At 44.6% G+C, this 26,205-nt stretch overlaps 1 protein-coding gene across 2 annotated transcripts; it reads left to right on the top strand.

Moving 5' to 3' along the window:
* The first annotated feature begins 1,279 nt into the window (after positions 1–1,279).
* On the top strand, positions 1,280–17,292 carry ZNF605 (zinc finger protein 605). 2 transcript variants are annotated; one of them, XM_066260907.1, is made up of 5 exons: positions 1,280–1,312; positions 7,931–8,101; positions 10,882–11,002; positions 11,228–11,320; positions 14,983–17,292. In XM_066260907.1, exons 2-5 carry the CDS (start codon positions 8,087–8,089, stop codon positions 16,770–16,772), a joined length of 2,019 nt encoding a protein of 672 aa, XP_066117004.1. In that variant the 5' UTR covers positions 1,280–1,312; positions 7,931–8,086; the 3' UTR covers positions 16,773–17,292. The 2 variants fall into 2 exon arrangements, with proteins under 2 accessions (XP_066117004.1, XP_066117003.1); XM_066260906.1 differs by lacking the exon at positions 1,280–1,312 and adding an exon at positions 1,344–1,479.
* The last annotated feature ends 8,913 nt before the right edge of the window (positions 17,293–26,205 follow it).

Here is a 26,205-nt window from a genome sequence, read left to right as displayed (position 1 = left end):
CTGTTGTATGTGCCCTAACCAGAACTTCAACCACAACCTCTGAATTTTGGTATGAGGCTCTAAACAACCAAGTAAGGCCAGTAACACACTTTTAGGTAAGCCCCTCACTTAAAGAAATCAGAAGAAAATTTAGAAAACACTTAAAATTGAATTAAATGAAAATGCATATATAAGAGGTCATACATTATTTGTTTTTCTTTGACTCATTTCAGTTAGCTTAATGCCTTCAAAGACCATCTATGTTGTCTTATTCTCCCATTTTTTTTTTTTTTAGAGAGAGAGAGAGAGAGAAGGGGGAGGAGCAGGAAGCATCAACTCCTATATGTGCCTTGACCAGGCAAGCCCAAGGTTTTGAACCGGCAACCTCAGTGTTCCAGGTCGATGCTTTATCCCACTGCGCCACCACAGGTCAGGCTCTCCCCATTTTTTTTTTTTTTAATTTATTTATTTATTTATTTATTTATTTTTACAGAGGCAGAGATAGACAGGGACAGACAGACAGGAACGGAGAGAGATGAGAAGCATCAATCATCAGTTTCTCGTTGCGCGTTGCGACTTCTTAGTTGTTCATTGATTGCTTTCTCACATGTGCCTTGACCGCGGGCCTTCAGCAGACCAAGTAACCCCCTGCTGGAGCCAGCGACCTTGGGTCCAAGCTGGTGAGCTCTTTGCTCAAGCCATATGAGCCCGCGCTCAAGCTGGCCACCTCGGCGTCTCGAACCTGGGTCCTTCCGCATCCCAGTCCGATGCTCTATCCACTGCGCCACCACCTGGTCAGGCTCTCCCCATTTTTTGACACAAATTTATATTATGATTTAAAATTTTATTTTCAAAAGCTGGATTATCAAGGCTTGTTTTTCCAATTTGAATTTCTTAATTTTTGCTTTTATACTAATTAATATTTTCTTTCCATAATTTCATTTAATTTCTCCCTAAATTCCTCATTTTATTTGTTTTCATTCCTTTTGCTAGTACTGTTGGGTTGGATGTACTAAAACTTACATACATTGCTTTCATTTTATAAATTAACCTATGATCAAAAATGGAAATGATAGAGAAATTCCCTCCTGGGTACACATCGATGTTGGCTCGCACACATTGTAATCCAGTGCACCATCTCCACCCAACATCTCTAAACCACTTACTCCCGGCGGCCCGGTTTGTGTTTCAAACCTCGAGACTGTCAATCCCATAGGGCACGCCGCAGAGCATTCTGGGATGTGTAGTTCTGGGACGAGCGGAACACCGGAAAATGTTCTGGACGGACATTTCCGCCGTCGGGTGGTGACGGGGCGGTGCTGCAGCCCCAAAGGTAAGGGTGAGTGTGGAGAAGGGGCGGGGCCGTGAGGTTGCGGCCTCTGCTGGTACTAGTGACCGCTGGGTCCCCCGGCGACCCCGGCGCGCGAGCGCGAACATCCCAGAAGCCGGTGCCAGGCAAATTCGGAAGACTGCTCAACAGCTCAGGCGGTTCCGGTCTAGGTGGGTGGGTGGTGCGGGACACACGGGCAGGGAGGGAGCAGTTTGCAGCCGCGTTAGGGGACGGGGGACTGTAGGAGTGGGTGCGGGGCGGCAAGTGTGGGCGGCAAGACGAAATTTGGGGGTTAGCTCCATGGTCGCGGGTGGTGAGGGACTGTGAAGATACCGTGGAGCTGATTAATTGGAGGACATCTTATGTTTAAATATGAAATTCAGTAATCTGAGGCTTGGCAAGGATGCGTGGTTGTAAAGCCGGTACAGGCAGTTAAATGGGTGACGGAGCCTCTGGGGTGAATCCGTGGGAGGGGCTTTGGAGGAGTCCGTAAAAGGGATCGCAGTTGTGGAGGCTCCGAGGCGACAGGGGTTGGCAGTGAGGGAGCCCCGGACATTGCCCTCTGGAGTGAGGGGGACACAGGCCGCAGGTTGTTTTGAAGGAACTGTTAGGACCTGATCATCAATGACCTGGATGCCTTTAGGAAAGAATAATAAGGCGTTGTGGGGGCATTTAGAGGGCTCAGAATGGTTGGATGGAGGATTTTGTTCACTGGACAGCGTATTGGTTGTGACAGTGTTGGGTTTTACCCGTGTCCCTGGGAAACTGGAAGGTTTAGAAACCTGCAACCCTTTTGCGTTCCAGGAAACAGCTTACTGCAAAGAATCCTCTTCCCCACGTGGCTGGATAAGACTAAAACATACCCTGTTTGACTTGTGACAAGGCCAGAAACCGACCCTCTAAATTTTTAGTTTTTGCCAACTTATCAGCTGAACACTTGTTACCCCAACTGTGGTCAAGCTTCTCTTCTTCCCCCTGTTCCCGAACTTTGGTGCAGTCACGGAGAACATGTCCTGATCACCAGCTCTCCAGTCTCCTTTCCCTACACCTGGTTTCTCTGACCCTTCCCCCCCCCCCCAATTGATTGATGTGTGAAACAAGAGACGGAGACTGACAGACAGTAACACTGATCGTTTCTGTATGTGCCCTGACCAGAGATGAAACTGGCAATCTCTGCTGCTTTAGGACAATGCTCTAACCAACCAAGCTATCTGGCCAGGGCTTGTTTACCCTTTCCTTTTTTTTTTTTTTTTTTTTTTTGGTATTTTTCTGAATGAGAAGTGGGGAGGCAGAGAGACACACTCTCGCATGCGCCCGACCGGGATGCCCACTAGAGGGCGATGCTCTGCCCATCTGGGCCGTTGCTCGCCTGCAACCAGAGCCATTCTAATGCCGACCCAGAGGCCATGGAGCTGTTGGAATCCCTGGGAGTCCAAAAAGACCAGAGTAACAGGCTTTATAGAAAGGAAGAAAGGAACCCTGCTAGGCTGACTTGCCAGGGGAGTCGCGTGCCAGGCACAGCCTGGGACTGGGTTTTAAGGGTTTTTGGGAGGGGGAGTGAGATGGGTCGTGGGGCATTATCCCATTGGTTGGTGGACCAAGGAGGGTCTTTTATGGACATTTGCCAGAACTTCTCAGCTTGTGACATCAGATATTCCTTTACGATTAGTCATTTGCTGCAAGCCCTGAAAGGAGACTTACTGGTAGGGTTAAAGAAATGAAACCTAAGAGGAGCCATCCTCAGTACCCGGGCCAACTTTGCTCCAATGAAGCCTTGGCTGGAGGAGGGAAGAGATAGAAAGGAGACGGGGAAGGGCGGAGAAGCAGATGGGTGCTTCTCCTGTGTACCCTGATTGGGAATTGAACCCCAGACATCCACATGCCGAGTTGACACTCTAACACTGAGCCAGTGGCCAGGGCCTTACTTACCCCTTTCTATGAAAGAAACCAAACCCCCCCCTCCATTCCTTCCAAAGATGCTTGCAGCTCTTCGGGTCACAGTGTTCTCTCTCTTGCAGTAGGTCACACCTCAATAATCCTTTGGAATAAAATGCCTCTTTACTAAATCTGCATTTGTTTTCTGGATTTTATTTATTGATTTTATAGAGGAGAGGAGCAAGAAGTATCATCTCATAGTTGCTTCACTTTAGTTGTTCATTGATTACTTTTCATATGTACCTTGACCTAGCAAACCCAAGGTTTTGAACTGACAACCAGTGTTCTAAGTCAATGTTCTACCCCACCAAAAGCCAGGTATCTGCATTTGTTTTTTTACTATTCAGTGGTTGTTTTTTCAGTAGAGGGGACTGTCAAGTGGCCTGTATGGTGAGTGGTCAGGGCCTCTGTTTGGGTTCTTGTAATTGAGGCACTATTAGTGATGAAGAGTAGGATAGAGTTGATGGGTGGCCTGTTGGAGGTTGTGAGCTAACCACATGCTAGTAATTGGAGTTGTTGGAGGGGGTGGAGTATTGGAGTTTGCGCAGAGCTGGAGGCTCTTTCAGAATGATGATTAGGAGGAACTATGGGATGTCACTGAATGGTAGGTGAGGGTGCAGTGGATTAGAAAATCACGGATGTGAATGGTTGGGAGCCCTGTGTGATAAGGGATCGGGGACTCCTTGAAGATTGGTAAGATGGGAGATAGCAAGTTCTGTGTGAGAGCAATGATTGGGGCACCTGTTGGAATGAGTACCGATAAAAGGGAGTGATTGGAGTTCCATGTTCTTTGGGGCCTGGTATTTGGGATTTCACTGACTCACTTTCTAGCCAGTGAATAGACTGTGGTGATTATTGAACTGGGGTTTGGGGAGCCAGTGATGAGGTTCCTTGGTGTTAAGAGTTCAGAAACCTGTTGGATCAGTGGTTATAGGCTGTGGGGTTGTAATCAAACAAGGAGCCTGTAGGGATGACTGTGACTGGTTTGTGGGCTAAGTGAGGGAGAGCCTGGTATGATCAGGAATCAAGGGTCCGATGGGTATCTGATTAGGGGGTGGGGCTGTGGAGAAACTTTGGATTTCTTTTTAATCTTTTTTTTTTTTTTTTTTTTACAGAGACAAAGAGAGTCAGAGAAAGGGATAGACAGGGACAGACAGACAGGAACGAAGAGATGAGAAGCATCAATCAGTTTTTCATTGTGCATTGTGACACCTTAGTTGTTCATTGATTGCTTTCTCATATGTGCCTTGACCGTGGGCCTTCAGCAGACCAGGTAACCCCTTGTTCGAGCCAGCGACCTTAGGTCCAAGCTGGTAGCTTTTGCTCAAACCAGATGAGCCCATGCTCAAGCTGGCGACCTTGAAGTCTTGAACCCGGGACCTCTGCACGCCAGGCCGACGCTCTACCACTGAAACAACCGGCCAGGGCAACAGTTTGTGATCTTTTAAGAGACTCTTTTTTATTTTTTTTTTTAATTTATTCATTTTTAGAGAGGAGAGAGAGAGGGTGAGAGACAGAGAGAGAGAGAGAGAGGAGAGAGAGACAGAGAGAGAAGGGGGAGGAGCTGGAAGCATCAACTCCCATATGTGCCTTGACCAGGCAAGCCCAGGGTTTCGAACCGGCGTCCTCAGCATTTCCAGGTCGACACTTTATCCACTGCGCCACCACAGGTCAGGCAGTTTGTGATCTTTTAAGTGAATTAAAAATAGTGGTTGTACTCAGTTAACTGTTTTTTAGCCTGTTAGGAAAATAATTAAAACCATAATCTGCGCCCTGGCTGGTTGGCTCAGTGGTAGAGTGTCGGCCTGGCGTGCAGGAGTCCAGGGTTCAATTCCTGGCCAGGGCACACAGGAGAAGCGCCCATCTGCTTCTCCACCTTTCCCCCTCTACTTCCTCTCTGTCTCTCTCTTCCTCTCTTGCAGCCAAGGCTCCACTGGAGCAAAGTTGGCCCAGGCGCTGGGGTGGCTCTATGGCCTCTGCCTCAGGCGCTAGAATGGCTCTGGTTGCAACAGAGCAGAGCATCGCCCCTGGTGGGCATGCCGGGTGGATCCCGGTCGGGTGCATGCAGGAGTCTGTCTGATTGCCTCCCCGTTTCCAACTTCAGAAAAATACAAAAACAAACAACAACAACAACAAAAAAAAACAACCCCATAATCTGCAACCCCCAAAAATTTCTCCACAAAAGAAGAAGAGAATCTTTGGCCAGTTTTCTCAGCAGTAGAGCATCGGCTCAGTGTGTAGAGGTTCTGATTTGATTCCTGGTCAGAGCACACAGGAGAAGTGACCATCTGCTTCTCTACCCCTCCCCCTCATCCTTCTCTCTCTCTTCCCCTCCTGCCGCCATGAATGGTTTGAGCAAAGTTGGCCCGGATGCTGAGGATGGCTCCATGGCCTCACCTCAGGCGCTAAGATGGCTTGGCTGAGCAACGGAGCAATAGCCGTAGATGAGCACAGCATCAACCCCAGACAGGGGTTGTCGGGTGGATCCTGGTTGGGGTGCATGCGGGAGTCTGTCTCTCTGACTCCCCGTCTCTCACTTAATAAAACAAAACCAAAAAAAAAAAAAAAAAGCCCTGGCTGGGTAGCTCAGTTGTTTAGAACAGCATCCTGATTATGCCGAGTTTGTGGGTTCAATCCCCGGGTTGTAGTAGATATAAGAACCAACCAATGAATGCAAAAATAAGTGGAACAATAAATCAATGTTTCCCTTTCTTTCTCTCTCCCCCTTCCTCTCTAAAAATCAAGAAATAATCTTTTTTTTAAGTTAAGAAGACAGCCTTGCCCTGGCTGGTTGCTTAGTTGGTTAGAGGCTTATCCTGAAACATCAAGGTTGAGGGTTCAATCCCTGGTCAGGGCATATACAGGAAGTGATGAATGAATGCACAACTAAGTGGAACAACAAATGACTGCTTCTTTCTCTTCAGCCTTACCCCCTCTCCCTTCCTCTCATTATCTCTCTAAAATCAATCAATAAAAAAGTGGAACAAAATCAGTGTCTCTCTTTCCCTTCCTCTAAAAGCAATTAAAAAAATTATTTTAAGTAGAAGAGAAGAAAAAGTTTTATTATTGAATTAAACCAGAATGCAATGAGCATTCCAAGCAGTCTGCTAAAGAGATTTCACAGAAAGCTCACACTTTTCTGTAGCTACACCCATCACAGGTAGATATAACCCATCACACACATATTCTCAAGATAAATACACACAGTCCATCTTAAATTTACTTGGTGGGTGGGGTGGCCATTTGTTAGCCAATTGCTTTAATCCAAAGGAAAAAATATACTTTTCATATCTTTTTGGCAGGAGGTAGTTTTACCATGCAGAACCTGGTGCCAAAGTCAGGCTGATTAGGCTCCTACCCTCCCAGAGACTGGAGATGGCCAGTCTTCCCTGATCTTCCTGGAGGATTTCAAAGAGATGACTCCCAAGTCCTTAAGGAAGATATTCTTGTGTGGTTAAACTGGATAAGGCTCATTTAGCTTTAGAAAAGATTACCATACAGCTCAAAGGGACAGAGAAAGAATTTACAATTACAGGTTTTCTAAAGTAATTGCTCTTTGAATAGGGATTGGGAAGTGTCTTTCCTTTTTTGTGTGAGGGAGAATTTGTTTTTTTTAAAGATTTTATTTATTGATTTTATAGAGAGAGGTGAGAGAGGTAAGAGAGGGAGGCATAGAGCAAGAAGTATCAATTCATAGGTGCTTCACTTCAGTTGTTCATTGCTTGCATGTGCCTTGACCGGGCAAGCCCAGAGTTTTGAACCATCAACCTCAGCATTCTAGGTCAACACTTTATCCACTGTGTACCACAGGCCAGGCAGTTGTGTTTTAATTTACATTTACCCTTATAGGCTTCTGAGTTCATATTCCCCTAGAGGAGTTAGCTAATCTCCTATCAGCTCTGGTAATTTGCAGCAGGGAAGGGCAGGGGCTGGGCCTTTGAAGAGAGGCGAGGGACCTGCAGAACCACCGGAGAGCTGAGTACTACCACCTTTCTAAGCGCTCCTCAGGTTAGGTGTCAGGGACCCTTTGAAAGAATCCTTGGTGGGGCATTTTCCCTGGGGAACGGTAGGGGAGGTGAGAGATGAGTAAATGACCAAAGGCAGCTGGGTGGCCCTTGCCATTTCCATGGTTCCTTAACTCCGTGGGAGTTTGATCTGCCTCGACTATCTCTGGAAACCTGTGTCTGGGGCTGTTCTGCTGCTTTCTGAGGGAACTGGCAGGCAGTACCTGCCCCAGTGTGAGCTGAGAGAGAAGCAACAGTAAAGGTTTCGTTAGGCCTCTTGCTGCCTTCTGCTATTGGCTGTCACACATGTGTTGTATGGTCACCATCACCACGTCTTCTCCATGGTCCCACCTCTGTTGCTCTTTCTGTTAGTTCCTCTGATCTGTGCTTTCCTTTGGCTCCAGGGCTGATGTTGGAGTAGAGCAGCCAGCACCCCAGGCTGCTTCACCATCTTGATCTAAAAGCCAGTTTCTGGCCGGACCAGGCGGTGGTGCATTGGAGCCAGGGCTGCAAAGGGCAATGTCAGGCTCAGCTGAGACCCACCAGTGTGGCTCACATTCCATCCTGCTTCTGATAGGGAGTGCAGCAAACAATTTGTCTACGTTCCCAGTAAGAGAGAACTGAGATTTAGGTTCCCAAATTAATTACACCATCTAAGATAAAATTTCCACTGTACCTCCAGGCCATGGCTCTCAGGAACAAGATGACTCAGATGAGATAAGGAAGGAGAGGCCACAGGACTGGAGGTGCAGTCTACAGCCCTTGACCAGAGGCTTTTCCCAGAGCATCAGGACAGAGAGAAGGCCCAGAACAGCAGAATTCTCAAAAGCAGCAGAAAATGATCATGTCACAGGTGAGTTATCTGTGTATTCTTCAGAAGTTTCTTCTGTGGATGTGACGAGGCTTACAGGAGTCTTGACAACCAACAACAGAAGCCTACATATGTGTAGATCATAACCAGAGAAATATAAACTTGGGAAGGATGTCACAGAAGCACAAGTGGATGCAGAATCATATAAAAGCCTTTTTTTTTTTTTTGAAAGTTTGTTAAAGCTGGGAACAGTGAAACAAGGAAGGGTCTAGAATGGAAGAAACATTACAGGAAGGAAATAAGCCTACAAAGGGAAGTTGGGGAACAGGAGGGTGTTGGAAACAGGTTCACGGGATTAGCCTAGAGTGAGCTGCTCTGCTGCCCACTACTACCCTGGTTGCAGGTCTCGTGATATGACCCTATAAGTTTAGGAAATACATGTTTGGGGGTGGGGAAAGTGGGGAAGAGTAAGGGGACGGCATGGGCGTTAAAGTTGGAACATAGGCGCACAAAAAAATGAGGTCCTTCACTGTCAGAGAGGAGCTACAAGCTTTCCTCAGCTGTTCCCAGAAGCCAGGCAGAAAGGGCAGCAGAGCATTTTCTCAGCAGGAGCTGGCATTTTCTGATGGTTATGTGTAGTGGAAACACGTCCATAGCTGTTCATCTCACTAATGTTGTGGAGTAAGTCCTAGGCAGCAACCTTGTAATAAATGCGCACATTTACCATGGAGGGACTCTTTTTTTTTTTAAACAACTGTTTTTTTTTAATTTATTCATTTTAGAGAGGAGGGAGGAAGAGAGAGAGAGAAAGAGAGAGAGAGGAGGGAGGAGCAGGAAGCATCAATTCTCATATATGCTTTGACCAGACAAATGCAGGGTTTTGAACCGGCGACCTCAGTGTTCCCAGGTCGATGCTTTATCCACTGCGTCACCAGAGGTCAGGTGATGGAGGGATTCTTACAGAGTCCCTCAGTGTGAGAGCGAAGGCATGAATCTGAAGGACTCAAAACACAGGTACTTAGGGGACAGCAGTGGTGGTCTTGGAGGACACATTCTGCCAGTGTTCTAGTTTTAGGTAAGAACGTGAATCACTGGGCAGAAGTAATCATAAAACCTTCAGGTGGCCCCCATAATATTCTTAGCTGGCAATGTTTTTGCTTCTGTTGGCAAAAGACAGCCAAATGGGTGTTTTCCTTCAGCCCCGTTTCTTTACTTCCTTAGCTCATGAAACAGACTGTCCGGTCCCTTCACCTTTCAAAGCCATACCTACCCGCTGAACTAACTCCTCTCTCTGTGACCCTCCCTTCATTCCTGTCTTTACCTTAAAATTCTGTGGTCTGTCCCTAGCTGGTTGGCTCAGTGGTAGAGCGTCGGCCTGGCGTGTGGAAGTCCCGGGTTCAATTTCTGGCCAGGGCACACAGGAGAGGCACCCATCTGCTTCTCCACTCTTCCCCCTCTCCTTCCTCTCTGTCTCTCTCTTTCCCTCCTGCAGCTGAGGCTCCATTGGAGCAAAAGATGGCCCGGGCGCTAGGGATGGCTCCTTGGCCTCTGCCCCAGGCGCTAGAATGGCTCTGGTCGCGACAGAGCGACGCCCCGGATGGGCAGAGCATCGCCCCCTGGTGGGTGTGCCGGGTGGATCCCGGTCGGGCGCTTGCGGGAGTCTGTCTGACTGCCTCCCTGTTTCCAGCTTCAGAAAGATACAAAAAAAAAAAATAATAATAATTCTGTGGTTTAAACTAGTGCACAGTAACACTGACTTTTCCCTTTTTGTGCAATTCTGTGTCAGGAGCCCAGCTGCCGGGTGCCAGAGTTGCCCATTAAAGCAACAGCCAAAATTAAAGTAACTGAGCCTTTAATCACAGACAGCGATGGTGCAGCCAGAACCTAACCATTTACCATGGCACAAGGGTCAAGGGTCCAAGTGGATCAGCACAGATGTGGGGTTGTCCCACTTCCCAGGGATCCCCAAACAAGCTCCATCAGTTTTATGGTCGGGGGTCAGGAGGAGGGTGAGGCATGGAAGGGCTGTATGGAGGGAGTAGGAAAGTAGTGGATACTAATTCAGAATGGAAAGAAGTAACTTCAGGTTCCCCTCTCCCTCACTTCATAAGGAGTTCTTGGCCAGGGCCATTCCTTTGCCTTTTGTCCACATGTGCTGTATCTCCTTGTTTCATGGCCTCTGTTACCACCTTATTGCCTCTGGCCCAAAACAACAAAGTATTTGAGAACGTGATTTTTTTTCTTAATATTTCTGGCACCTAGTACAGTTCCAGGAACTTTAAGTGCTCCATATCTGTGTTCTAGAAGCTCGCGAATTACCCCAAACCTTAGTAGCTGAAAACACAAAACATTTATTTCCGTTTCTGTGGGTTAGGAACCTGCCAGCTGTTGACCCGTTTGGTTCTGTAATCAGATGTTGAGCTGTGGTCATCTCCAGGTACAAAAGCAGGATGATCCCCAGCTAAGCTCATGCACATGGTTGAGGGGCAGGCCTCAGCCCCTTCCTCTTGGGCTTCTGAACAGGGCTGCCTCTCAGAATGGATTTCCCCAGAGAGAGCAAAGGAGGGTTCCCAAGATGGAATTGTATTCTTCTTAAAGCTTATCCTGGAGGTGACATTTCATCACTTCTGCCCTGTTCTGTTCAGTGGCAGTGAGTCAGTAAGTCCAGCCCATATTCAGGAGGGGAGGATTACATGGAAGCATGACTACCAGGAGTTAGAGGTTATTGGGACCAACTTGGTGGCTGCTTACCTCTATTGAGAAGAAAGCCTGTGTTCTAAGTGAGAACCACTCAGTTTTAACAGGGATTATGCTTTTCCTAGATATCATTTGAGGATGTGGCTGTGGATTTCACATTGGAGGAGTGGCAGCTACTCAATCCTACCCAAAAGAACTTGTACAGAGACGTGATGTTGGAGAACTATAGCAATCTAGTGTTCTTGGGTAAGAACATTCTTGTGTAATGCAGTGTGTGCCCAATAACTGGAGCCCTATAATTTTACGGATTTTGAGCTTAAGTTTGTATATAAGTCAAAGAATCTTTGAAAGATTTGGAAGATTTTTATTCACTTGCTTTATTCTGTAGCCTCTGTAGAAGATAGTTTTCATATTTAAGAGTCCTGCAGCCCAAGCAATTGTGTCCAAGGTTTCTGTGTTTCCAACTAACAGGTTATCAAATTATCAAACCTGAGGGAGTTTTCAAGCTGGAGCAGGAAGAGCCCTGGGTAATAAATGAAGAAACCCTAAGTCACAACTTCTCAGGTGAGAACTAATCAGGTGTATGGCATATAATGATAAAGTTAAATCTTAGGTTTTTGATGATACGTTGGCACTCTTGAAATGTTATTTATAACACTGTTTAAAGTTCCTAAGTCTTTAGAGTTGACTCAGGATGGGTGAAATAGTTCTGTGTGACTTAAAGTTCTCTAGATCCTGGTCTCCACATCAGGATGTATCCTCTTTGTGTGGAGCTAAAGGAGAAATGCACCCCCATCTTACCCACATTGGTGGCCAATCATTCAGCCCTCGCTTCCGTGGATGAGGCTCTTTGTCCAGCTTTTCCAGTCCGTTTCCTTCTCTATGGCCCCAGCCAAACCTTTCCTCCTCTTGAAGAATTCATGGATTTTTTTTGTATTTGATTTTTATGTTTGGTTTGTTCTGTAATATTATTAATACTTTGAAAAGAAAAATCACCCTTACCAGATAGCTCAGTTGCTTAGAACATTGCCCAAAAGCACAGAGGTCGCTGGTTCAATCCCTGGTCAGGACACATACAGGAGCAGATCCATGTCCCTGTCTTTTTCTCCCTCTCTCCCTTCCTTACTCTCTCAAATCAATACAATAAATATTTTTTTTAAAAAAGGAGCCCTGGCTGGTTGGCTCAGTGGTAGAGCGTCGGCCCGGCGTGTGGAAATTCCGGGTTTGATTCCAGGCCAGGGTTCACAGGAGAAGTGCCCATCTGCTTCTCCACCCTTCCCTCTTTCCTTTCTCTCTGTCTTTCTCTTTCCCTCCCGCAGCCAAGGCTCCACTGGAGCAAAGTTGGCCCTGGTGCTGAGGATGACTCCATGGCCTCCACCTCAGGCGCTAGAATGGCTCTGGTTGCAACAGAGCAACGGCCCAGATGGGCAGAGCATCGCCCCCTGGTGGGCGTACCGGGTGGATCCCAGTCGGGCACATGCGGGAGTCTCTCTGCCTCCCAGCTTCACACTTTAGAAAAATACCCCAAATAAAGAAAAAGAAATTTAGCCCCTGCCTATTCAAAAACCAATATAAAGCCTTATTCATGTAGCAGCAGTTTTTATGTTGAATTTTGGCTATCTCCTTCCTGTTTCTTTGCCTACATGTCAGTCTAAGTTTCTCTGGCCAAGTAACTTAAAAACTCAGAACCTGAATTTTCTCATCTCTAAATGTGGGTATTAACACCTACTCAGAACCCCTCTGGGGTCTTGTTGCTCCGATCATAAAGCTCTTTGCAAACTGAAAATGAACCGGTCCACCTCTCCGCAATGCTGCCTTCCTTGCAACTTTATCATTCTTCCCCTTTGTATCTTTGCTTATTTACTTTATTTTTCTATGTTCAATTCAATTCCTTTGCCTTCTCTTCTCCCTCCTTACTTTTCCCTTCCTTTCTGGAGGTCAGAACAGGTTTCATAGGCTTCACACCAAGGTGTGGGCAGGCTGCAGTCCTTTCTGGAGGCTCCCAGAGAGTTCCATTTCCTTCCTTTTTGAGCTTCTGAAGTGCACCTTTGAGACCCTGCCAAATCTTTCATCTTGCAGAGTACTTCCTGGGAATATTACCTCACACTTGCTAATGATGAATATCATTCTAAAGTAAACAAACCTTTAAAAGATCACTTTAAAATATTCAATACAAGCCCTGGCCGGTTGGCTCAGTGATAGAGCGTCGGCCTGGCGTGCAGAAGTCCCGGTTCGATTCCCGGCCAGGGCACACAGGAGAAGCACCCATCTGCTTCTCCACCCTTCCCCCTCTCCTTCCTCTCTGTCTCTCTCTTCCCCTCTCGCAGCCAAGGCTCCATTGGAGCAAAAGTTGGCCTGGGTGCTGAGGATGGCTCTGTGGCCTCCGCCTCAGGCGCTAGAATGGCTCTGGTTGCAACAGAGCAATGCCCCAGATGGGCAGAGCACCGCCCCCTGGTGGACATGCCAGGTGGATCCCGGTCGGGTGCATGTGGGAGTCTGTCTGACTGCCTCCCCATTTCCAACTTCAGAAAAATACAAAAACAAAACAACAAAATATTCAATACATAGTCATATTGTGGAAATTACAGTTGTACTTTTTTGTGTGTGTGTGTGGCAGAGACAAAGAGAGTCAGAGAGAGGGACAGATACAGACAGACAGGAAGGGAGAGAGACGAGAAACATCAATTCTTTGTTGCGGTACCTTAGTTGTTCATTGATTGACTTCTCATATGTGCCTTGACTGGGGGGCTACAGTAGACTTAGTGATCCCTTGCTCAAGCCAGCAACGTTGGTTGGGCTCAAGCTGGTGAGCTTTGCTCAAATCAGATGAGCCCGCGCTCCAGCTGGCGACCTCAAGGTCTCGAACCTGGGTCCCCTACATCCCAGTCCGACGCTCTATCCACTGTGCCACCACCCGATCAGGCTACAGTTGTATTTAGTCTGTTACACAGAGAATTCTTGTGGTTTGGAGTAATTTCCTTTGATAGCGTTATATAGAGATTCAATATATAGATTGTAGATTCAGTTAAAATATGAAAAAACCTAAATAGAAATGTTGATGCTGAGCTCTGGAGAACTCTTGGATGGTTCCAGGAAGTACTTCTAAGGATTGTGCACTGCTGTTTATCAGTGATTCAGGTGATAGTATTGAATGCATTTGTTTTTAAATTTTATTTGTTGATTTTTAGAGAGAGAGAGAAAGAGAAAGAGAGAGAGAAAAAGGGGGGGGGTGAGGAGCTGGAAGCATCAGGTCCTAGTACTTGATGCTTCTCATATGTGCTTTGACTGGGTAAACCTGGGGATTTGAACCAGTGATCCCAGCAATCCAGTGCGCCACCACAGGTCAGGCAGAATGAGAATGGTTTTTAAATGTAACAGTAATACACAAAAGTAATGTTTCCCATCTTTCCTCTGTAAAGTTGGTATCCTACATTGATTGTGCATTGTAATCAATGTTTATTCCTTTAAAAGCATTCAAAAATGGTATATTCTTGCTTTTTTGTGGACTTATTATTCTCAGTCTTCCCTATGCTGATGATGGTGGGGTGCTTACCTGTAACTTTCACTGATCTGTTACTAAGAAGTTTAAGTAAATTAACTACTCCAGGATTTGTTTAGAAATTGTTCCAGTCTTTTTTTTTTTTTTTTTTTACAGAGGCAGAGATAGACAGGGACAGACAGACAGGAACAGAGAGAGATGAGAAGCATCAATCATCAGTTTCTCGTTGCGCGTTGCGACTTCTTAGTTGTTCATTGATTGCTTTCTCACACGTGCCCTGACCGCGGGCCTTCAGCAGACCGAGTAACCCCCTGCTGGAGCCAGCGACCTTGGGTCCAAGCTGGCGAGCTCTTTGCTCAAGCCAGATGAGCCCGCGCGCGACCTCTGGGGTCTCGAACCTGGGTACTTCCGCATCCCAGTCCGACGCTCTATCCACTGCACCACCGCCTGGTCAGGCATGTTCCAGTCTTTGTCTCATGATCACTGTTCCTTGAATATATTTAATCTTTTCTTATTTAAAAGTTTGTGTTTATTATAAACATTTATAACTCAAAATGTTTCCATTTCTGTTAAAAATTTTAATGCCTAATAAGTAGACACTGTATTTGGGAGGGGTTTTTTTGGGGGGAGGGGACTGGGGTCATAGGCTCCATTTGTTGGAAGTTTTATTTAATAAGCATAATCATTGTGGGATTTACATAGTCTGGTTCTTTTTTTCCTTTTTTAGAAATCTGGCTAAATAGTAATTTTAAAATGTGGCACCAGGATCATCAAGACAAGCTTCAAAGTATGGAGAAAGGGCAAGAATATGATATTTTTGGAAAAACATTTCATTCAAGCATTAACATTGTTCATTTAGGAATGAGACTCCATAAATGTGGCACAGGTCAAAAAAATTTAAAGCATCCTTTTGATTTTCTTATTCCAAAAAGTAACTGTGGAAGAAAGAAACTTGAGCTCAGTAAGAAATTGTTATTCTATATCAAAACTGACCAAACCCATGGTGTAGTAAAGTACTGTGATTGCAACAAGTGTAGAAAGGCCAGCAGTAAAGGGTCATGGCTCATTACAAACCACAGAACACAGAGAGGAGTCTGTCTATGCACGGAATGTGGCAAAGCTTTTAACAAGAAGTCACAGCTTATTATACATCAGAGAACTCACACAGGCGAGAAGCCCTATGGATGCAGTGAATGTGGGAAAGCCTTCTCACAGAAGTCATTGCTTACTATTCATCAAAGGACTCATTCAGGAGAAAAACCATATGGGTGTGGCGAGTGTCCAAAAGCTTTCAGTAGGAAGTCACTGCTTATTTTACATCACAGAACTCATACAGGAGAGAAGCCCTATGGATGCAGCGAATGTGGAAAAGCCTTCAGTAGGAAATCACAGCTTAAAAGACATCAGATAACCCATACAATAGAGAAACCCTATGGCTGCAGCGACTGTGGGAAATCTTTCTCCCAGATATTAAAGCTCATTACACATCAGAGGACACATACGGGAGAGAAACCCTATAAATGTAGCGATTGTGCAAAAGCCTTCTTCTGGAAGTCACAGCTCATTACTCATCAGAGGACACATACAGGTAAGAAACCTTATGCATGTAGTGAGTGTAAAAAAGCCTTCAGCAGGAACTCTCTCCTCATTAGGCATCAGAGGATTCACACAGGAGAGAAACCCTATGAATGCAGTGAATGTGGTGAAGCCTTCATCAGAAAACCACAACTTACCAGACATCAAGTAACACATACAGGAGAGAAGAACTATCAGTGCAGTGATTGTGAAGAAGCCTTCTTTAAGAAGTCAGAGCTAATTAGACACCAAAAACTTCATTTAGGAGAGAAACCTTATGGATGTGTTGAATGTGGAAAAACCTTTTTTGGAAAGTCACAGCTCCTTACACATCAGAGAACTCACACTGGAGAGAAACCTTTTCAATGCAGTGAATGTGGGAAAGCCTTTACCCAGAAGTCAAGCCTGATTTCCCATCAGAGAACTCATACAGGCGAGAAACCGTATGAATGCAGTGAATGTGGGAAAACCTTCAGTGAGAAATCAAGTCTCATTCATCACCAGAGAACCCATACTGGAGAAAAACCATTTGAATGTAGTGAATGTAGGAAATCCTTTGCCTGGAAGCCACAGCTTCTTAGGCATCAGAGAATTCATACAGGGGAGAAGCCCTATGCATGCAGTGAATGTGGGAAAGCCTTTGTTCAGAAAGTACAGCTAATTAAACATCAGAGAAATCATACAGGAGAGAAAACCTATGGATGCAGTGATTGTGCAAAAGCTTTTTTTGAGAAGGCACAGCTGATTATACATCAGAGAATTCATACAGGAGAGAGACCCTATAAATGTGGTGAATGTGGGAAGTCTTTCACTAGAAAGTCACATCTTATGAGGCATCAGAGAATTCATACAGGAGATAAATACTATGGGTGCAATGAATGTGGGACTACCTTCAACAAGAAGTCACAGCTCTTGATCCATCAGAGAAATCACATTCTATAGAAATGACAAGAGTGCATTGAGTATGGAAAGCCTGCCAGCAGATGTCATCCCCTCCTACCACTTCTGGGGAAATCACAGGAGAGAAACCCTATCAAGGCAGTGACTGTTGCAGAAAGCTTTTACTGGACAGGCAAGTGTCACTAAACAATTCAGAAAGAGGAGAAGTTTTTTAAGTAGACAATATAAGAAAGCATTCTCCCAGAACACAAAATTTCCTACACATTGATGAGTCATCTGACAATACTGTGATAGTACAGAACCTTTTGGTGAAAGCTCATTAAATATTTAAAAGAAGACCGAAACAGGAGAAAAACTGTATTGTTATAGCAAGTGAGAAAGATTTCATTAAGTAATGGGTAACTCAAAGTACACTAGAGAATATGTAAGTAGGGAAACACTGAATATTAGAGGTTTCATATGGAGGAGTAGTCCTAATAAGAATTTGATAAGCATGATCCAATTGAAATAATTCTATAATGAATTTGTATATAATTATAAAAGATGGTCCTTTTTAAAAATGGTCAATGTGTTTTAAGTGTGAAGACTTCTGTTTCCTGCCATGGTGGTAGAACAAGGACTAGATGAACTCTCCTGCCTTAAACAGCTAAAAACTGTACAATATGTATGAAATAATGGTTTTTAGACACATGAAGCACAGGTGTATGATCCCTGGCAGAAGGTGGACAAAGTGATGGGAGTTTTCAGGCTGTAGTTCAGGGAAGGGAACAAACATATTCTTGCTGAACTGAATAAAATTGCTGAACTGGCATTTGAGGAGGCCTTGGTAGCTAGAATTTGCAGGGGGTAGTACTGGAGAGAAGGGAGCTTCTCAGGGAGAGAACTGCAGAAATCTACAAGGCATCCACTGGAGTCTTTTGGCTTATGACTGATTTGCTATCTGTGAAAAACTACCTGAGGCCAGGAAAAGTAGGCTGGAAAGCAATAGGTTGAATAGTTCCTGGGACTCCATGCATGGCTGAGAACAGTTCCCACCAGCTGGAGTGGAAACATCTTTTAACACATGGGGCATTGGGTAGAATTCCCAGAAGACTCTTGCCTTAGTAGTGATGGTAGTTAACCCTAGATTAAAAGCTACTCTGGCCTGACTTGTGGTGGCACACTGGATAAAGCGTCGACCTGGAACACTGAGGTCGCCGGTTCGAAACCCTGGGCTTGCCCAATCATAGCACATATGGGAGTTGATGCTTCCTGCTTCTCCCCCTCCTCTCTCTTCCCCCTTTTCTAAAATGAATAAATAAAATCTTTAAAAAAAGAAAAAGGTAAAAGCTACTCTGGATCCACATGTCTGATATCAAAAACTTACTGACATGCAAAAAAGCAGGAAGATGTGATTCTTAACCAGTAGAAAAATCAGATAGTAGAAAGAGACTTAGAAAAGACTGAGGTGGTTGGAATTAGTAGACAAATTGTTCATATAGCTATTATAAAAATAAAGTAGAGGAAAACATGAGTTTGATGAAACTTGAAGTAGAAGATTTATTTGTTAAAGCTCAAATGGTACTTCTCAGGATGAGAACAACATCTTAAATTTAAAAATTTGTGAGCCCTGGCTGGTTAGCTCAGTTGGCTAGAGCATTGTCCTGAAACAAGGTTGTGATTTCAATCCCTGGTCAGGGCATATGTGGAAAGCAACCAATTAATGCATAACTAAGGGGAACAACAAAATGAATGCTTCCCTTCCCCCATCCCCTCTCTCTTTTCCTCTCTTGGTCTCTCTAAAAATCAATCAATCAATTAAAACCAAATTTAAGCCTTGGTCAGATGCTTGATTGGTGGAGTGTTATCCTGAAGTGCAGAGGTTCTGGTTGATCCCCAGGTAGGGCAAATGCAGGAACAGCTTGATGTTCCTGTCTCTGTCTCTCTCTCCATGCCTCTCTCTCTAAAAAAAAAATTTGTGGTGGAATTAAGAACAGATTAGAACTACAAAAAGAATAAACAATGCACTTGAAGAATAAGAATAAAAACTACGCTTGACCAGGCGGTGGCACAGTGGATAGAGCGTCAGACTGGGATGTTGAAGACCCAGGTTCGAGACCCCGAGGTCGCCAGCTTGAGCGAGGGCTCATCTGGTTGGAGCAAAGCTCACCAGCTTGAGCCTAAGGTTGCTGGCTTGAGCAAGGGGTTACTCGGTCTGCTGAAGGCCTGTGGTCAAGGCTCTTATGAGAAAGCAATCAATGAACAACTAAGGTGTTGCAACAAGAAACTGATGATTGATGCTTCTCATCTCTCTCTGTTCCTGTCTGTGTGCCCCTATCTATTCCTCTCTCTGACTCTGTCTCTGTAAAAAAAAAAAAAAAAAAAAAAGAATAAAAACTACACATACGATGCACACTGAGGAAAAAGATGAAGGGAAGAGAACAGGGAGTCTATTACAGTGGTGTAACATACATGTGATTGGAGTCCCAGGACAGACTAGAGGCAAAAGAAAGTATATGAATAGCTGAAAAATTTCCACATATGGTGGAAGGTATAACTACACATATTCAAGAAGCTCAAAAAACCCAAAACAGAACAAAACATGCCAATGGACATCATGTCAAATTTATAAAAATCAGCCCGACTAGGCAGTGGCGCAGTGGATAGAGTGTCGGCTTGGAATGTTAAAGACTCAGGTTTGAAACCCAAGATTGCCGGCTTGAGCATGGGCTCATCTGGCTGGAGGGCAGGGTCACTGGCTTGAGCATAGGATCACAGACATGACCCCATGGTTGCTGGCTTGAGCCTGAGGTTGCTGGCTTGAGCAAGGGGTCACTGGCTTGGCTGCAGCACCTCCCCCCCCCCCCAATCAAAGCATATATGAGAAAGCAAACTATGAAACAACTAAGGTGCCGCAACTATGACATGATTCTTCCCATGTCTCTCCCTTCCTGTCTTGGTTTCTCAAAAAAAAAAAAAAAAGAAAAAAAAAAGAAAAAAGAAAATACTTAAGTACCTGAAGAAGACAACAGAAATGAAGACTGCACACTTCTGGCCAGAAACTATGCAAGTAGAAGACAATGGAGTAACATCTGTATTACTGAAAGGGGTGGGAGTGGAGGGCTGCAATCTAGAGGTCTATTACACATCAAAAACATCTTTCAGCCTGACCAGGCGGTGGCACAGTGGATAGCACGTTGGACTGGGATGCAGACCCAGGTTTGAGACCCTGATGTCGCCAGCTTGAGCACGGGCTCATCTGGCTTGAGCAAAAGAGCTCACCAGCTTGGACCCAAGGTCTCTCGCTCGAGCAAGGGATTACTCAGTCTGCTGAAGGCCCGCGGTCAAGGCACATACGAGAAAGCAATCAATGAACAACTAAGGTGTTGCAACGAAAAACTGATCATTGATACTTCTCATCTCTCTCCGTTCCTGTCTGTCTGTCCCTATCTATCCCTCCCCTCTCTCTGACTCTCTGTCCCTGTAAAAAATAAAAAATTATAAAAAAGGATGAAAAAAAAATCCGAACATTAAAAAAAAAATCTTTCAAAAATGAAAGTGAAAGAATAATTTTCAAGAAAACAAAATCAAAGAGATTTTATCACCTGTAGACCTGCCTTTAGGAAACATTAAAGGCAGTTTTGGGGCAGCAGGAAAATAACACTACATGGAAATTTGGATCTGCAAGAGCAAAGGAAGAGTTCCAGAAATAGTAACTATGTGGGTAAATATAAAATATATTTCTCTCATTTTAACATCTTTTAAAGGTAATTGACTGCATACAGCCAAAGCAATTACAACATATTTTGGGTTATGCTCTATTTAGAAGTAAAGTATATGACAACAACTGTGTTAGGTGTGAACTTTTAAAACTGTCGAATAGACTGCATCATCTGAGTCAGAAACCTGTTTCCTCAGGGCTCAGGATGACTTGGATTTGTAGCAGCTGCACAGGAGTTATATGTGTTTTGGATCTGTATGTGTGCTGGTTTGTTCTCTCTACATCTCCATATCCATTTTCCTCCTTTCTCTGCTTTGCATCCCTGGGGCTGTCCTCCAAGGGCTGCTTGGCTGGGGTGTCTGCTTAGTGTAAACATGGGAGGTACTTGTGCAAGATAAACGAATGGGAGGAAAGAGGCTGGAGTATTTACTTGTCCCTCTTGTTGGACCGCAGTTTGGCAGCACCTCTGTGTCACTGCAGCTCCCAGTGGGCAGCCCCAGCTTTAGTTTATGACATCCCTCTCCTTGCTCTTCACACTTAAGGGTGATCACTTAAGTGTATGCAGCACACTTGGTTTTGCCTTCTGGCTGCTTCCCCTGGTTAGTTTCCTTAATTCTGAACACACATCTGTAAATAGTCCCTTTATCAAATGTTGAGCTGACATTTTGAGTGTGCCCGGTGCTAAACAATGAGCAACAGTTACTTGTGTCCAATGGGGCATAGATGGACATCTATCAGAATTTTCACAAAATATTAATTTTTTATTTGTTCTATTCGTGTTTTAACAACTCAGTACAAATTAAAACAAATATTGAAGTGCTTTCCTGTTTTCTCTTTTGCTGCAAATGTAAATGCTCAGGAGGTGTTGCTGTCTGCTACATATGCAAGTGGTCTCGCAGCTGTTACCCTTCATCAGTAGTAACCACAAAAATTTATGAAGTCTCATGCTATCTCTAGGTTAGCCAAACAACTTACAAGAAGGCATTGTTATTTAAGCGAATTATATGTAGACAAGAAAATGATAACTCATTACAAAGTGAGGAAAAAAGGAGCGATAGATTGTACTTCCCAGTACTCTGATTTTTAAAAAGTATACTTTGCAGTTAAAACATCTTCATTTCATATTTTTTATTACGTTAATTCATGTAACCTGTAGCCACAGACAAGAGTTTTCATTTCTGTAGTCAGTCACTCTTGAGAACCTCTTCAAAGGCTCCACACCAGTCCCCATCACAAACTGTGACAAAAGAACATCAACTTTTCTAAGATCAAACCAGAGTTGCTGCACACAGAACCTCATGAAGCATAGTAAGCTAGGTTGAAATAGAGGTCAATGCAGCCTGCAGCATCCCATCATTTGTCAACTATCTCAGCAATTTCACCTTCCTTTATCCTCTCTCATCAGTATACAAACTCATTTGAAGGGAGAGAATTGCCCTAAGGCTGCATACCCAGCAGTATCTTCTCTTACACCTGGTTCTGCATTACAATCTACATTTTGAAGGAGCGTTTCATGCAGGTTTTCCATTCTGTGTAACTCCAGGAGGCACCATTCACAGTGTAGTCTGTGTTACTAGACTTGTATGGCGCCCTGGTCCTGACTTTAAGGAATTACCTAGCAAATGAAATGAATATTTTGAGCTTGGGCATATCTGGAATACAGCTTGGTGACAGTTCCCTGCAGTGGTCTCTCCGTAGTAGTCCTGTGTGATCTATCCATCATAAAAAAATGGTTTCTACCATCAGGATTCTCCCTGTCCTCTTTATTTCCCACATAGTGAAAGACCATTCTTACTCCCATTATCTTAGTAAATTTTATTTCGTGATGTCTCCCTGCAGTTTAGAAGTATGAGGTGTAACATCTCAAGACCAGCTCAAAGAATGAAATTTAATTAGAAAAATGAAATTTAACTGAGATATCTAAAGAATGTTTTTTCCTTATACTGTCATTACCTTCTAACCCCCACATTTGATCACCACATCAACTCATGTACATTAAATGGAGTCACTTTGGCCTGACCTGTAGTGGTGCAGTGGGTAAAATGCTAACCTGGAATGCTGAGGTTGCCGGTTCAAAACCCCAGGCTTGCCCAGTCAAGACACATATGATAAGCAACTACTACCAGTTGATGTTTCCCACTCTTCTCCTCTAAAATAAAATGTTAAAGTCTTAAAAAAAATAAATTAAAAAAATATATATATACATACACATATATATATACATATATATATATATGGAGTTTGTCCTTGAATCAAGATATTGTTGACATCCTGTCAGAGACTGACTTAGAATTCTAAGATTAACTTAATATTTTAATTTACTTAATATCTGTATCATTACATTTAGGTATTTATTGATAATCTATTAGAGGTGCCCAACAAAGAGAATGTAGCTATAGAAGCAGTCACTGCTGAGATGAAGAGAAATACAACTGACATTTGTAACTTGAGATTTCTATCATTAAAATATTTATTTAAAAAGTATCAAGCTCAGTCCTGGCTGGTTGCTCAGTGGTAGAGTGTTGGCTTGGCCTGTGGAAGTCCCAAGTTGGGTTCTCAGACAGGGCACACAGAGAAGTGACCTTCTGCTTCTCCACTCCTTCCTTTCCCTCTCTCTTCCCCTCCAGCTATGGCTCAGTTGGCTCTAGAGAGTTGGCCTCCGGTGCTGAAGATGGCTAGATGGCTTCAGCCTCAGGCCTAAAAGAATGGCTCCAGTGGCAACTAAGTAACAGCCCCATATGGGCAGAGCATTGCCCCCTAGTGGGCTTGCCCGGGTGTGTGTGTGTGTGTGTGTGTGTCTCTCTCTCTCTCTCTCTCTGGGTTGGGGTGCATGTGGGATTCTGTCTCTCTGCCTCCCTTCCTCTCACTTAAAAAAAAATTCTCAAACTCAAACACAAAAAGAAGAGGGATGTTGATTACCTTTCTGGTATTTGTTAGTGATCATGTAAAGGGGCATTTGAACCACAGCTGCTGCCACCACAGCCATCCAAATGGCAGTGGGTTAATGCCCAAAACATGATCACAGGACAGTGTAGGCAGAATCAAGTTCCATACATTTACAGATTTTAAAAAAAAATTATTTTAGAGGAAGAGGGAGAGAAACATCAACTTGTTGTTCCACCTATTTATGCATTCCTTGGTTGTTTCTGGTATGTGCCCTGATCCGGGTCCAAACGAGTAACCTTGGCAGATAGGGATGACGCCTCTAACCAACTGAGCTACCCAGCCAGGAAGGTCCACACATTTATCCTATTGTGTATTATGTTTGTATGAAGCAGAATGTGTCAAGTGATGATGTCTGAGATCTGAGATGGGCCGTGCTTCCCATACGAGGAGGAGGAGGTAAATAGTAAAAAGGCTGTTCCTTTGGTGAAGCGCAGTCTCTGTGGGCTGCTGACTTTCGCTTCCACTGACAGTGCATCTGAGGGTTAAAGGGGCTGTAACAGCTCAGGATACTTCCCTCTGGGCTGTATTTGAAAAGAAAACCTCTGTGCCCATATGATTACTGAGTAAACTATTTGACGAATCAGTATGTGTGAGTGATCTTTTTTTTTTTTTAAGATTTTATTTATCCATTTTCATTGGAGAGAGAGAGAGAGAGAGGAAAAAGATAGAACAGAGGGAGGAGCAGGAAGCATCAACTCTCATATGTGCCTTGACCAGGCAAGGCTAGGGTTTTTTGAACCGGCAACCTTAGCATTCCAGGTCGACGCTTTATCCACTGAGCCACCACAGGTCAGGCCTGTGTGAGTGATCTTTAGGAACAATAAACTCTGGCTTCCATTCCAGCTCAGTTTCCCAAACCTGCTCTTAACTCCCACAAGTTTCCATCACGTTATGATCAGCTACACCTAAAACTCAAGTGAAAAGCACCTCTCAATTCAGTTGCTGGCTGTGTTGATTTAGTGCATCGTCAAGCCCTTCACTCAGCTGGCTGGGGTAAGGCATCTGTGCAGAGGGAAAATGGTTGCTTTTTTCCAAACTAAACTTGGGGACTCCCCTAGTCCTATTAGGCTTAAACAAATAGAACACTTGCAGCTTAGCTGTACCAAGAACATAATTTCCAAGAAAAATAGAGATTAATTATTAAATACAAAATGCTTGTATATGGTAACTAACATAAGTGACTGAAAACATTTTTTTTTTTTTGTATTTTTCTGAAGCTGGAAACGGGGAGAGACAGACAGACTCCCGCATGCGCCCGACCGGGATCCACCTGGCACGCCCACCAGGGGCATGCTCTGCCCATCAGGGGGCGATGCTCTGGCCCTCCGGGGTGTCGCTCTGTCGCAACCAGAGCCACTTTAGCGCCTGGGGCAGAGGCCAAGGAGCCATCCCCAGCGACCGGGCCATCTTTGCTCCAATGGAGCCTCGGCTGCAGGAGGGGAAGAGAGAGACAGGAAGGAGAGGGGGAGGGGTGGAGAAGCAGATGGGCGCTTCTCCTGTGTGCCCATCTGGCTGGAAATCGAACCCGGGACCTCTGCACGCCAGGCTGACGCTCTACCATTGAAACAACATTTTATTTAAAGGTAGGAGTTGTATTAAATGGGGTGTATCTGTGGGCTTACAAAGAGTTTTCCCCTAAAACTCTTCCCTCAGAATTGCTCCTTACATTCAAGACAATTCACCATGGGAAATATTTTTTTCCTCCTTATTATAGAAATCACAAACACACAGTATGCAGTAAAACATCATAAATGCACAGGTACCTACTAATTATAGATATGACAATAGCCTCTACCTTATTTTTTCATATCATTCTTTTGGTGAAGCATTTTGAAGAAAATTATAATTATGACATTTCATCCCTAAATACTTTTAGTATTATCTCTGAGAAAAGACATTGTCCTGCCTGACCAGGTGGTGGCGCAGTGGATGGAGCGTCTGACTGGGATGCCAAAGACCCAGGTTCGAGACCCCGAGGTCGCCAGCTTGAGCGCGGGCTCATCTAGTTTGAGCAAAAAGCTCACTAGCTTGGACCCAAGGTCGCTGGCTTGAGCAAGGGGTTACTTGGTCTGCTGAAGGCCCGTGGTCAAGGCACATATGAGAAAGCAATCAATGAACAACTAAGGTGTCGCAATGCGCAACGAAAAACTAATGATTGATGCTTCTCATCTGTCCCTGTCTATCCCTCTCTGACTCTGTCTCTATTAAAAAAAAAAAAAAAGACAAGACATTGTCCTGCATAACTTCGATAGTGTAACTACACCCAACAAAAGCAAGAAGAACCTCATATTGTCCAGTAACTCAAGGGAATAGAGCTGGCTCAATGGATTGAGCAGCTGCCGGGTGTGCGGTTGGTCCCACAACATCAGCCTCAGGCGCTAAAAATAGCTCCGTTGATCTAGCATGGACCCCTAAAGGGGGTTGCCCAGTGGATCCCTGACGGGGCAAATGTGGGAGTCTGTCTCATTATCTCCCCTCCTCTCATTAGGGAAAAAAAAAAGAAAGAAAAACATTTCTCAAGAACTTAACTATTGCCTGACCAGGCGGTGGCACAGTGGATAGAGCGTCGGACTGGGATGTAGAGGATCCAGGTTCGAGACCCCGAGGTCGCCGGCTTGAGCGCGGGCTTATCTGGTTTGAGCAAAAATCCCACCAGCTTGAACCCAAGGTCGCTGGCTCCAGCAAGGGGTTACTCGGTCTGCTGAAGGCCTGCAGTCAAGCCACATATGAGAAAGCAATCAATGAACAACTAAGGTGTTGCAACGCGCAATGAAAAACTAATGATTGATGCTTCTCATCTCTCTCCGTTCCTGTCTGTCCCTGTCTATC

Source organism: Saccopteryx bilineata, chromosome 2 (genome assembly GCF_036850765.1).
Source record: "Saccopteryx bilineata isolate mSacBil1 chromosome 2, mSacBil1_pri_phased_curated, whole genome shotgun sequence".
Lineage (NCBI taxonomy): Eukaryota > Metazoa > Chordata > Mammalia > Chiroptera > Emballonuridae > Saccopteryx > Saccopteryx bilineata.
This window is presented reverse-complemented; position numbering and strand designations above follow the sequence as displayed.

Excerpts from the sequence above, each read along its gene's own strand:
- ZNF605 (XM_066260907.1), top strand. Across the intron at positions 11,003-11,227 it reads TAGCAATCTAGTGTTCTTGG|GTTATCAAATTATCAAACCT; the intron begins GTAAGAACATTC and ends TCCAACTAACAG. Across the intron at positions 11,321-14,982 it reads CCTAAGTCACAACTTCTCAG|AAATCTGGCTAAATAGTAAT; the intron begins GTGAGAACTAAT and ends TTCCTTTTTTAG.